Source organism: Taudactylus pleione, unplaced genomic scaffold (assembly GCF_031769625.1).
Source record: "Taudactylus pleione unplaced genomic scaffold, aTauple2 ptg000214l, whole genome shotgun sequence".
In the NCBI taxonomy this organism is placed as follows: Eukaryota; Metazoa; Chordata; class Amphibia; order Anura; family Myobatrachidae; genus Taudactylus; species Taudactylus pleione.
Window position 1 is genome coordinate 7,927,759 of NW_028284616.1, and position 13,671 is coordinate 7,941,429.

At 41.7% G+C, this 13,671-nt stretch overlaps 2 protein-coding genes across 2 annotated transcripts in view; one reads left to right on the forward strand and one right to left on the reverse strand.

Annotated features, from left to right (window-relative positions):
* BORCS8 (BLOC-1 related complex subunit 8) overlaps window positions 1–13,671 on the forward strand; it is a 17,489-nt gene continuing 3,818 nt past the window's right edge. Inside the window, exons 1-3 of the mRNA XM_088478428.1 lie at window positions 1–483; window positions 5,470–5,582; window positions 8,166–8,230. Coding sequence (XP_088334554.1) covers window positions 429–483; window positions 5,470–5,582; window positions 8,166–8,230 — 233 coding nt within the window. The 5' untranslated portion in view covers window positions 1–428. The remainder of the gene's footprint in view (window positions 484–5,469; window positions 5,583–8,165; window positions 8,231–13,671) is intronic.
* The window catches only part of TMEM221 (transmembrane protein 221), a 25,199-nt gene continuing 23,360 nt past the window's right edge, over window positions 11,833–13,671 (reverse strand). Inside the window, exon 5 of the mRNA XM_088478427.1 lies at window positions 11,833–11,948. The gene's annotated coding sequence lies outside the window, so the exon portion shown is untranslated. The remainder of the gene's footprint in view (window positions 11,949–13,671) is intronic.

A 13,671-nucleotide genomic window follows, 5' to 3' on the forward strand; every position in this document is an offset into this window, starting at 1 on the left:
GCGTGCAGTCTCAGGACAGCGTTAACTGATAGCCGTCAGTGCACAGTACAGTGCTGTTACATATGTAAATCAGTGTGCCCCTAGTCCTGTACAGGTGGCAACCTGTGGCTCTACCAGCATATACTGCCATCCTCTAAGACTTGCTGGGACCTGCAGTGCCACGATAACTGGTTATATGCAGCAGTGTGAGGCTGCATGTTGTGCATGTCATGATTGGAAAGGGTACACATTAGTAGTAGTAGCTGTGTGTGTATGTAATCTGTAGACACATTGACTAAGCTCAGCTGTAAGAGGCGGAACGTTTGTGTCAAGTTTCACCCGGACTGCTTTTGGCGATGGACCTAGGCCTAGGTCTGTGGTTTTGTCTGTAGCTGCGCAACAGTGGATGTGTCCCTGGTGTGGCCAGACCCTGAGAGCGGGCGCGCTGCATGCTGGGAGAGCTGGGCATGGAGGAGCAGGAGATGCAGATAAAGGTGAAGAAAGGTGAGAGGGCTGCGGGGACCGGCTACATACAGTGATGCACACTTCATGCGTACCTACACAGGAAGAGGCGGTGTAATGTGTGTATACTATATATATACTTTTTTATTTATTCAATTACTTCTACATATTAAGGGGTCTTTTACTAAGCAGGATCAAACTGAAATGAGAAGATAAGGTACCAGCCAAACAGCTCCCAACTGTCATTTTTCAAACCCAGCCTGTGAGATTTATTATTTATTTATTTAATAACCGTTTCTTATATAGCGCAGCAAATTCCGTCGTGCTTTACAATTTGAATTAACATTATACTGGGTTGTAAAAGACATGCATACATAAAACACATGCATAAGGGAAAGAGGACCCTGCTCGCAAGCTTACAATCTGTAGGGGAGATTTCAGGAGCTGATTGGCTGGTACCTTATCTCATTTCACTTTGTCTCCTAACACTGCTTAGTAAATATACCCCTAACTGTTATGTATCACCATTATGTTACGCTGCACTTTACAGAGAAGGGTTAATTATTCACACCAGTCCCTGCCCCTTAAGGCCCCCATACACGGTGCGATATCCAATCCCCCCTGCATAGCGCTGCACGGGATAGTACATCGCATCACCAGATCTTTTATGTGCAGCATGTAAGATCTGGAGGAGCGATGTATGAACCCACGGGGCGTGCACTGACCGATATCGTACCAATCCGTCTGATCGGCTGCTATAGCGCACTGTGTATGGGGGCCTAAATACACTATTAAGGTCTGCTACAATGGCGGTATCTTTCATTATGTATTGCTGCTTCTAGCAGTGATACGTACAAGTTGGGTACAGGATCCCAGAGGTCAGGATGCTGACGGTCAGAACACCAACAGCAATTTGTTAGTATACTAACACTTACCCTAACCCTCCTTTCCCACAGCGTAATCCTCCGCAGTCTAACCATAAAGCTGGGTACACACTAGAGCGATGGGCATTGACATCGCAATGAATGCCCTTGAATTGGGAATGCCTATACTCACTTGAACGAGTTAATGAACGACGGAAAGATCACTGCTCTGTCCTTCATAAGCATAGCACAGGTCGCTAGCGATATCACTAGGTTTGATGTTCAGCACATCAAACCTAGCGTCTGTCGCAGATGACCACGGGAGCGCACAAGCGCCCTTACACACTGAGCAATGTAGGCGATTTGTTGTTATGAAATGGCAAATCAACCTGACCTCCCTCCAGTATGTACCTAGCTTAACCCTTACCCCCACCCCCAGCAGCCTAACCGTAATACCCACCATCGGAATGTCAGGATTCTGGAGTCTGGATTCAGACTGCTGCTAGGTTTCTGACCACCAGCATCCTGACCACCAGCATGTTTTTATACGCTACAGGCGTTGTAGAACTCAGTTTTTAAAAGTGAGCGGGTCCTGCAGGACGCGCTGTCAGTCACTCACTAGTGTACGGCATAGCAGCCAATAACAATCCTACATGGAGGCGTATGGCCTGTGCCAGAACCCAATATGGCGTCGCGGTGCCAGAAGTGTGGTGGAGGGTGCCCGTCTGGGGGCTGTTCTGAGTTCGCGGGGGCTGAAAGCGCCTGCTCTCCATCTCAGTTGGCAGCTTCGTGGCTGCCCAGCAGTCCCTGCGTGGGCTGGAAGCGCCTGTTTTTCTCAGTCAGAGGCTCATGGCTGCCCTGCAGTGCCAGCAGGAACACGTTCATGAGTGGGAGAGGAAGCGTTGCGGTGCTCAGCCTGACCGTGCCCAGCAGCCCCACACCGGTTAATGATTTCGGGATGTAATGTATCACTGGACTCCCTATGTCCCCCCCAGCTGCTGCAGAACTACAAGAACCAGAATGCCCTGACAGAACACACTGGCATTTGTAGTTCCACAGGCTGCTTCTATACAGATTGTGTGACCGCCACACGTGCTAATTACTCTCAACATGCTACCTTCTGATGTCATATATGTAATGGGTTACATCGTATGTCATAGAGTGACAGGTATGTTACATTACAAAATTCTGGGTTACAGTCTTGAATTTTTAATGATTGTGTATTTTTTATAAGTGAGGCTTCCCTGGGACCCACACATTTCTTTGCTCAGCATGATCACTCTTGATATTCTGTTCATTTTACATATAGTATGTCCTGGAAACATTTTTAAATAGTCTTTTATTTTCCCTGGCTTATATAATACCTTTCTTACGAAATATGGGAAGTGTATTAAAGTTTAGGGGAAGTTATACATTAGTCACTATGACCAAATATGGCAAAATTGACCCCGACATTGAATTCCATTGTAGTTCTGTCATTGAAACTCTGTACTGTCACTGACATCTCTGTGCGGCATAAGGGGCTCTGGGGTGTGCTGTAATTGTATTCATTCTTCTTGAAGGCCTTGGATTGTGCTTTAAAATGTTTTAGGCCTTTCCTCTAAAGGAGTGAGAGTTTTCATACCCTCCCTTTGCTTGCAAAGCTTGGAGCATCTATTTAGCCTAGGAGTCACAGGAGCTGCATCCAGTCAATAAATCTTAGGGCCGCACCATAAAGGCATATGTACTGCACTCTCTCAAGCCAGTCGTGAAGAAAGCAAAAGTGGAAATTTTGTGATAGTAAATACTACAGTGAGTTATATCCCCAACCACTGGTTAGAGCTGTAAAATTCCCAGCTAGAACACTAAAGAAAAGAAGGCAATTGTGTAACAACAAAAATAGGGATAATGTGCACAGTGCCTTTCTCTTTGTGCTGCCGCTCCCCAGTAATGATCCAGCACCTATGGGTTGTACACACATATCCTGTGCTTTCCTTACTCTCTGCCTGTCAGAACCCCACATCATTCTGTTCATGATGGAAGGAGTTACCAGGCCCTCCTAAAACATACAACATTTGATCTTAGCCAAAAGGTGGAGAAGCAATGTGCTGTACTGTATAGCTGCATAACGGTGGATTTCGTTCTGATCGAAATGAAATAGCTACACACATGTGACCAATATGAATGAGGTACAAATTAACACACTTTATTTACAAGTAAGAAACAAAGAATAAACAAACAACATACAAAGTATACTGTATACTTAACTTTTGTCTATGTATTCAGATGACACCGGTAATTCATCCTCTTCAGCATAAGATTTACTTCATCTTATCTTCTCATTCGGAGCCCTCGTTTCACAACGCCCAGGTAGTTCAATTTACATTGCAAGCATCCTATCTGCAGACTTAAATCCATGCACGAGTTAAAGGGTCCTTTGTGTACTTCCTGATTATATACCTTAGTCTAGGGTGTTGGCTTGCCGGATATCAAGCCCATATCAGTTACATACAGTGCTAGGTATCAAGCACTGATTGGTCCAACGTAGCATTGACCAAACTTATTTCTCTTGCACATGCTCCGTAAGCACTAAGATATACTCAAAGAGATACAGTAATGACGTATCTTAGTATGTATGGAGATGAACTGTTTCAAAACTCCTTTGTTTGTAGAGTATGGACATCACTAACAGTTACCCATAATGCTTAGCATCTCTACACAGCTTATGATGGTCATTCCAATGGAATGTAGCTGCTATTGATAAGACATATAAGGCATGAAAGGCTCATTATACTTCTAGTAGTAGAAATGGCAGGTAGGGCTAGGCCCCTCAAATTATGGCTTATTTGACCATTCTATGGAAAGACTGCACTGTATTAAGACAATCTCATTTCAAACCTCAAAGAGGCCTAGCAAGGGGTATATGTGTTTGTTACAACTTCAACTTATATGCTTATGTAGAGATTAACTATTTAACCACTGAATACAATAGCCTACCTTCCAAATGGTGTTACTGCTGCTTATGCGAACCACCTGCTATTTTAGGCTATTATAATGTATATAATATGTATATATAATATAATATATCACATGTTAAACAAATGCAGTTTCAAAATTCGCACAAAGTTTGGAAAATGTTACATAGTATTTTGTAATAAATGCAAATATGTGAAAGTCCAGTTATTGTCCATTTTTGTTGTGCAGCTTCTCCTAAAATACCTCTTTCCAAAGGTCAGTGTTTCTTCTGTACATGGATAAAAAGAATAGGAGGCGCATAAAGAAATAGGACCTTCGGTCATCCCACATCAGCCAGCACCCCTGACCAAGCCCATTGGACTTAGCTTATGACTGAGACCCTATGGCATCATCGGTCCAGGAAGCGCTGGTAGATTGGAGAGGACGCCAGGCATGCCGGCTGATGTGGGATGACCGGAGGTCCTATTTCTTTATGCACTGTTTGTGATATTTCCATACATCACAACTTAATGTGCGAGTGGTTTCTTGTTTTCATTAAAGAATTGGGTTTTAAACGTACTTCACCATTGTGTGCCTCCTAGTCTTAGTATTTTCCAATATTAACAAATTAATATCGGCTGATTTATATTTGCATGTATATTTGCATTTAACACTTGCTGGACATATTCTATTGATACATTTTCTTAGAAAATTCTTATAAAAATAACAAAAGTATTACAAGTAAAGGCTGAATACGTAGCATAATGCATTTATGTCACGATTATACACAGTATAACCAACATGATGTACTTAATGGGAGTGACCTGTAAAAGTGCGTACACACTAGACAATTAAAATGAGCGCTTGAACTATTACAACATCGTAATCGTTCAATCGCTCAATAATTGTTCAGTGCAGTATTATTTCGAAAACGACCAGTGATGCATGCTCCCGCTGGTCATTTTCGACAACATTCATCGCCTGAACCTGCAGGCCAACTTGCTGATAACGACAGGTTGGGCATGTTTGGGCATAAGGGAGGGTGCCTGCACTGAATGACATATTGTTCAGTGTAGGCACATTATCCCACTGCAAAGGAAGATGAACGATTGTACGATTACAATGTCGTAATCATACAGTCGTGCCTCTATCGTTTAGTGTGTACGCACCATTAATCTTTGTTCATTTAATCTCCCAAGGAGTGACTGTAACCTTATATTCTGTACCTTAGTGACAGACAAGTTTACCGAGAGCATGTATGTCCTCGCCAATGAGCCTTCAGTGGCTCTGTATCGGCTACAGGAACATGTCCGCAGGTCTCTTCCAGAGCTCGCCCAGCATAAGGTATGTGAGAATTCCAGAGCTTCTACAGCAGCGATAGGAAACCTGACACACTTTGGGGGTCGGATTGGGTTGCAATCTAACCTTCAAAAGAGCTGCACATTACTCTTAATTTCAGTAGTAAGTAAATGAATTAATTTAACCAATGAAATAAACACCTGTTGTGGCAGACCTTTCAAAACAGCGTTACAAGCTATAATAAACATATATGACCATAAAGCATGAAGTAGCTGGGAGCTGCAGGGAATAAATGGAGGACAACTGTTGCTTATCCCTGTTCAACCGTATCCTGCTTATATTTTATATATTAGGAGTTTTGCTTCCAAACCCCTATAGCGTATTTTTTACAACCGCATTACCACCTTTCTTTTCTCCCACTCCCTCCTTGACTCATTTCAATCCGGCTTCCGTTCTCTCCACTCCACTGACACTGCCCTCATGAAAGTCAGCAATGACCTCCTTGCTGCAAAATCCAAGGGCAACAACTCTCTGCTCATTCTCCTTGCCCTCTCTGCTGCATTTGACACTGTAGACCACCCTCTCTTCCTGCAAATCCTTCACTCTCTTGGTTTATGTGGAACTGCCCTCTCCTGACTGTCCTCCTACCTCTCTGATCGTTCCTTCTATCTCTTCTCATGACTCCTTTCCACACCTCCCCCCCCCCCCACACTTCCACTAATATAGGAGTTCCCTAAGGTTCTGTTCTTGGATTTCTCCTTTTCTCCCTATATACATTCTCTTTAGGTGAACTCATAATCTCTTTTGATCCCCAATATCATCTCTATGCTGATGATACTCAGATTTACCTTTCCACCACTGAGCTCCCCCCTCGCTTCTTACCCGTATCTCCAACTGTCTCTGCTGTCTCTACATGGATCTCCTAGCGCTTTCTTAAACTTAATATGTCTAAGACTGAGCTGATCATCTTCCCACCCTCTTCCACTACCTCACTTTCCACAATTTCATTATCTATTGATGGCACAACTATCTCCTCTAGCCCCAAAGTGTGCTGTCTTGGAGTTATTCTAGACTCCTCCCTCTCCTTTTAAAGCACACATTCAGCATCTCTCGCAGTCCTGCCATTTCCACCTAAAAGAATATCTCCAGGATTAGACCCTTCCTCACCCAGGATGCCACTAAAACCCTTATCCACTCGCTGGTCATCTCCACATTGGACTACTGTAACCTTCTAGCTGGCCTCCCAGTCTCTCACCTCTCTCCACTACAATCGGTCCTCAATGCTGCTGCTCAGCTCATCTTCCTCTCCAGTCGTTCTACATCTGCTCCCCTTCCCCTTCAGATGCCAATTCAAGGTTCTTCCACTGCCTACAAAGCCCTCACTAAATCCTCCCCCACATACATTTCTGACCTTCTTTCCCTTCACACTCCCGCCCACTTCGCTCAACAAATGCATGCCGCCTCTCTTGCCAACTGATTACTTCCTCCCACTCCCTCATCCAAGAGTTTGCCCGTGCTGCTCCCTACCTTTGGAACTCTCTCCCTCTCCCTATCAGACTCTCCACCTCTCTATAAATCTTCAAACGGACTCTCAAGACCCACTATTTCATCAAGGCCTTCCAACTCTCATCCTAACCCACTTCATGCTCTTTCCTCCCTATCTTCCCCTTCTGTGTCATGCCTGTCTGTCTGCCCCTCCCCTTTAGAATGTAAGCTGTCACGAGCAGGGACCTCTTCCCTCATGTGCTTCTCTTTACATTTTCTTCTACTCCTTACTCCCCACAAGGCCACCTACCACGTGACTGCCAACTCCCTGCTGCTTATTGTGAGTGCTTTAATCGCTATTACAGCTATGTATATAAATCGTGTCCTTGTTCTGCTCTGTAATGTACTGTAAGTTACTTGTTTCTTGTTCACTTATCAGTTTTATGCTCTATGTAAGGCGATGCGGAACACTTGAGGTGCCATATAAATAAAGGATAATAATAATAATATTTGGATAGCCTTATTGTTAAATTATCTGAATATGTTACTGGCATGGATACCATAATTAATTAGCAAATTGGTATATTTTATGATTAATATAGTAGAAGTAATGTTTTCTAGGTCAGCTGTTATTTACAAAGCTTAAAAATCAGAGCTAGCATAGTATTGTAATAACATGTTATTTTATTATAAATCCATACAGAGGCATATGCACAGTTTTCAGGTAAGTGGTTGTCTCCAGTGTAACAGAAACCTATTTATATTAAGCTTGGATGTGTTAGCTGAGGAGATATGATACTGATGCCGCTACAATAATAGCGTATTATTTTGGAGGTTTTGCTCTCTGAACTGTGGAAATGCCAATCATTGTATAAAGAGCTCCTTATGTCACCAAACCTATATATTGTGATCGGTGGGCAGAATATTGCATACAGACAATGCACTATATAAATAAATATTAATTAATAAATTGTCTGCATGTTCTAATAGCCAGATTAACTGTTAAGAATGACATTATTATTATTAAGAAATTGTATAAATTCCTCTCCTAAGTTGCTAGCATAAACTGCCTGTGTACTAGCCGTACCATGATGTCTGCATCTTTGATGTGCTATAACGGAAGCAAATCTTTTCTTGTTGTAGGCTGACATGCAGAATTGGGAAGAACAAAGTCAGGGATCTATATACACTGTAGAGTATGCATGCAGGTATTGTATGATTCATTTGCTGTGTTATACAATGTTATCAGGGCATAACCCTCTGGGTCCCATAGCAACGGCACTCGCTGCATCCATTAAAGCTAAACCCATGAATGTTATACCGCCAATTGTTGTTTATTTGATGTTTGAGTTGGAGGTTGGGTAATTTGTTTTTGTTATAAAGTCGTATAAAAATGCAATTTTCCATCTTAAAGTTCAGATATAATGGCCATAACACAGGGATCCCTTTTTTTCTGAGGTCCCCCAAATGTGCTTAAAGAATATTAATAATCTAGAACCCCAGCTGTATCATGACCTCTTTTTTTTTTTCCCCAGTTTACACAGCACTGAAAGCTGCTGCCTAAGCACATAAATACAGGATACATTGTTGTTTTTTTCTACATTTTTGTTAGTTTTTGATATGTATGTGAAATAGAATGGACATATCCACAAAAACATTCATACATCATATCACAATGCAATGTCAAGAAAATCTAATATAAGCATTGTGCATTAAAAGAAAATGAAAATATATCCTAGTTAGTTATCTATTTTCTGAGACTATACTAATATTCTATATTTACCGGGGGCAACCAGAAACAATAAGATAAAGCATAATGGGTGCTCGCAGGTCTTAATAAATTTGTTAGGCTAGAGCAGAGGCTCCCAAACTCTGCCATTACAGTCCAGGTTTTAAGGATAGCCATGTAACTCAGTCAATTTGATTTAACCGTCTGGGCTCGAGCATGGATAACCTTAAAGAGGCTTTGGCCCGATTACACAGCTCGATGTTACCACTTATGCCAAACGTTGTCAAATTTGGACAGAGAATTTCTACCCCGTCCTGAAAGGGGAGTCTCCTCTTTCAGACGATATGCCTCATTAGTAGTTATCGTCTGGTGACCAAACGATAACTACTGAGGCACATCGTCAGACTCTGGTCCCTCATTTCATACGGTAGGTTGTCTACTTTATAAAATGTAGGCTTGTTAGGCAACCATATTCTTCCTACACATAGGAAGCGTTTATTTCAAGACTGAAATGTAAAAAAAAATTAATTATTTTCAAGTGCAGATTTTTTTATGTCAAAACCTCACATAGAATCCTGCTTTTACTATTTTGGAAAGGTGGATTATTGGTGAAACAAGAACAACAAAGTATTTCTTTGTGGTGCTTAGAAGACCAAAAAGAACACTTTTTCTTTTTGGTTCCCTTTCTTGAAATTTGGGTAAAAATTATTTTGATGAGTTAAGTCTATTCTGAAAAAAACAAGGTAAGATTTGTGTGGGTATCGCATAAAAAGTGACATTGATGTTGGAATGTGACAATTGCTGACGTGGGAAAATGACTTCAGCACGAGGGTGAGAGAACCTTAAGCAGTGAAATGGTTAAAGCAGGAAGTGCTGGCAAAACATTGCCAGTATACCGTCTCACCCAGAAGACGAAGCACCTTGGCTCCTAGCTCTGTATTACGTTCAACATTCTGGGCTTGATTCAGTTTAGGACAGAATTGTGAAGCTGCACACAAGCAGCTTTGCAATCCCGTCCTTGCAATTATGATAATACAGCAAGAGGCATCACGCCTCCTGCTGCATTACTTATCCGAGCTGCCTTGTACAACGCAGTATCGGATAATCTTTGAGAAAATTGGCTGGCTAAGTGACCCATGGGGTCACGCAAGCCGGCCCCCGCAGATGAGGGAAAGAGACTAGGAAATATCCAGCCAACGGAGATCCTGGCCTCTTCCCTTTTGGTAAACGGAGGCCATCGCCGCCCCCTCCCGCTCACAAATGGCAGTAGACTGTCAATCGTTGACAGTCTGCTGCCACTCTGTGTGCGATCATGCAGGACCCATACTTCACATGCGCATCTACGGGTCAGGCGCCTGTGTAGATTCCCGAATATTGAGAATGTGTGTTCAGCAGTGCACGCTGAATCAAGCCCCCTGTTCCATTACTGGAAACCCTGTCTCCCTGCTCTATCGCTCCAACAGTGGAAGCTGCACCTGCCTAGTATACTAGCATACGGGAAAAACATGAAAACTTGCTTCTGCTTAGTATACCAGCATACTCGCAACCCAGAAAACCTGTATACTGCCCCAGTGTTGTTTCCTCAGCTAATCTCTCCCGAGTAGCTGACACTGTTCTTACCACGCGCACTCCGTCCATGATGCCCTCTCTACTGCACCAGCCCACCTCTTTTGCCTCTAGTGGTCCGCATGAAGAACAGCATCATAAGGCCACCTAGCTTCTCTTTCACACCAGTATGCCCAGCTAGCCCATGGGGACCTGACCCAAATTATAATGCTCCTAGTGCCGTGACATTTCCCATCTAAACAAATTTCTCATGACTGATTTATTCTCCTATCTGACATCCATAGCAATGCATATTTTGCTAGTATAAATAAATTAATACTATGCTGTTGCATTGACTAGTTGAACCCATTTCCAATTTGAATCCAAAATAAACAGAGTAGTAATAATGCTATTTATGTAGCACTTTTCTCCCAATAGCACTCAAAGTGCCTTACATTTGCATTGTAAACACAAATTAGAAAATAAGCTTAACAGAAAAGAGAAACATTAGTGAATGCTCGAGTAAACAGATGAATCTTGAGTCTGTTTTTTTAAGGGTTCTAGAGTGGAGGCCTCTCGTACTGTGCGGAAAAGCGAGTTCCACAGAGTCTGAGCCACAAAGCTAAAAGCAAACCCCCAGATGAATTTAGGGAGATTCTGTGTACTGCTAATAGACCTTGATCTACAGACTGCAGTAAGCGAGCGTGATAGTAAGGATTCAGAAGTTGCTTCAGGTACCTTGGGCGCTGTAGGCAGTGATAATTGTAATAGAACAGTCTTGCTGATCTAGTCAAAATCTGCTTTTGGGCCATTCCATGTGACGAAATGGGACATTTGGATACATTTAAAATTTTAAGTCCCATTCCATGAATAAGGTTGAAAAATTAATCTAGAACTTTCTTTCATCATAAATTAGTTAATGCTTCAAGTTGATTCTAGTAAAATAAAAGTAAAAGAAAAAAAAGATGGTATTTGTCGCAAAAAAGTAAAATGAAATGTACTTGTGATAGAACGAGACTTGTACAAAATACAAAATCCTTCTGAGGTGACTAAGGAATCTATATTTGAACCTCTATATACCCCTGCCTATACCTTCTAATATCCTACCTATAAACCTCTATGGATGACGCTATTTTGCGTACGCAGTCATACAGTAAATAAAGACTTCAGACCTAGAATCTGTGGTTCCAAAGCACAAAGTATTATTCAAGTAAAAGTACAGCAGTTACACGCTATGATCCTCATATAATCTAAGCGCAAAGAGATTATACAGACCCAAGTACAATTATACATACGCAGCGCTCTCTGGTCCAGATGTTAGGCATCAGCAAGAAACCCCTCGTCAGTCAGCAAGAAGACTAAGACCCAGTGTTGGAGCACACATATTTATACCCCCCAGAAATAGACAACACAATAGAGAAGTTTGTTGCTGATGCCATTGGTCCTCAAGGGGGATGCATCTGTTACAGAGCATTTAACAGGCTGATTCAAATAGACAAAACCCAGCCTCCAACAACTGAGGGTCTCTGGTTTCCCGCCCCATGCAACATCCTAACAGTTGTTCATATAATATACATTTTGTTGCTTGAAGTCTCTGCGGTCCATAAGTTGAAAATGCATGATGCAATCTCCACACCGATAATACCAGAATTCTGTTGAAAGAGTACGCATCAGTATAATACCAAACACGGTTCACTTATCATGTATAAAACCTTAGTTACCAAATAATCTTAATTTCACAGCATTTATACTAAATGAACAAACTTAAATCTTATACCTTAAAGCTTATGGAACCTTGTATGTAAATATGTAATGTGTGAGTATGCGGGGTTTGATATAAAGACGCTAGTTAACTTGGAGCAGATGCGTGCGCATAAAGCTAATGAACAGCGTTTTCATATAGGATCTTATGCATTCACTAATATGCGATTAGTTACCAGCGCAATTGTGCGTGTTAATGTGTGTATGAGAAATGGTGCACTTAAATCTCACTTAAACTAAGTGAACACCTAGTAGTGTGGAATGCTGAGCCTTATAGTTCCACACGCCCCCCTCTCTCGGCAGCCCCCACCCTTCCCAGGCTCAAAAGTAAAGTCCTTTGTTCTCCCAGGCTCTTGTGTAAATGCAAATTAGCACAGCTACAAGACCCAAAACCTAAGATAACACTCTTGGCGTTGAAGGTATTTTATTGCAGGAAGCCTGCTAATGTAAGGTGTGTATTCGAGCAGGGCCACCTGGAGTGAGAGCAGACGTTATATTCAGGAAGCTCGTCTACACAGGCTAGTTGTCACGTGGCCATTTGCTCTGTTTAGCTAATGCAATATATCCTTTAGGGGAATTATAATATACACTTTATCCAGAGCACCCAAACTACGTAAAGTCATGAAATGGGCTTTTGGTGAATCGCCGTAACTTATGGCGATGGTCACAGATGCAATCACATGATGCTAATAGTAATATCGCCACATGTCCTAAAGTGTGAGTTTATCTAAAATGGCGTCTTGCAATCTCATTTCCAAGATGGCGTCTTGCGGCCAGTCGCAAGATGGTGTTGCTGCGATTCAATTTTAAACTGATCTTGTCTCAGCCAATAATCCAGCTTCGACATATCATAACATTAAAGTTCTGTGAAATTAGACCAGACTGGGCTCTGATTTTTAATGTGCAGGATAAGCAGACCCAATGATTTAATAATATATTCATTTAAATATTTGTGCATTTGTTCTTTGTAAAAGCAAAAACAATTGTTTTGGTGACTGAGAGGGACATCCAGTGTGACGGAAAGGGACATGCATTTTCATTGTCTAATGTAGCATGAACGTAAGTCACACCTTTAATAATTTTATATATATAGTGTATATAAGTAGTAATTGTACTAAAGTATGTGAACAAAAATTTATATTATTGAGTCATAAGAAACCTTTTAAACTTCCTCTTGAACTACTGGTATTCACTTGCATTTGTTTCCAATAGTAACTAGCTTCAGTATTGGCATTTACAGAAATACTTGTGTTGCTACATATCTCTTTACCAGCATAGGAAGCACTGATATCTGTTAGACCAAATTTACCTTGAAAAACCAGTGATTTTGCAGGAAATAAAAATTCAGTTTGGTTTCACTTATTATGGAATGGCCCATTCCAAAGATTATAGACTTGAGAACACTGTCACATGAGGTGGGAAAATGTAGCTGTGTCAGCTTTACATTTCATACAACATGAAATCTGCCCTCTGCCAAAGTATTCTATATGAGCAAGATTCGGATATACCCTATGGAGAATAAATACTGGAATCTGCTGGAATTTTAAAGAGTATCTCAATCATCGCCCAAAAGGAGGCCAAAATATTCTTCTCATTTCAACCTGATGTGTCTAA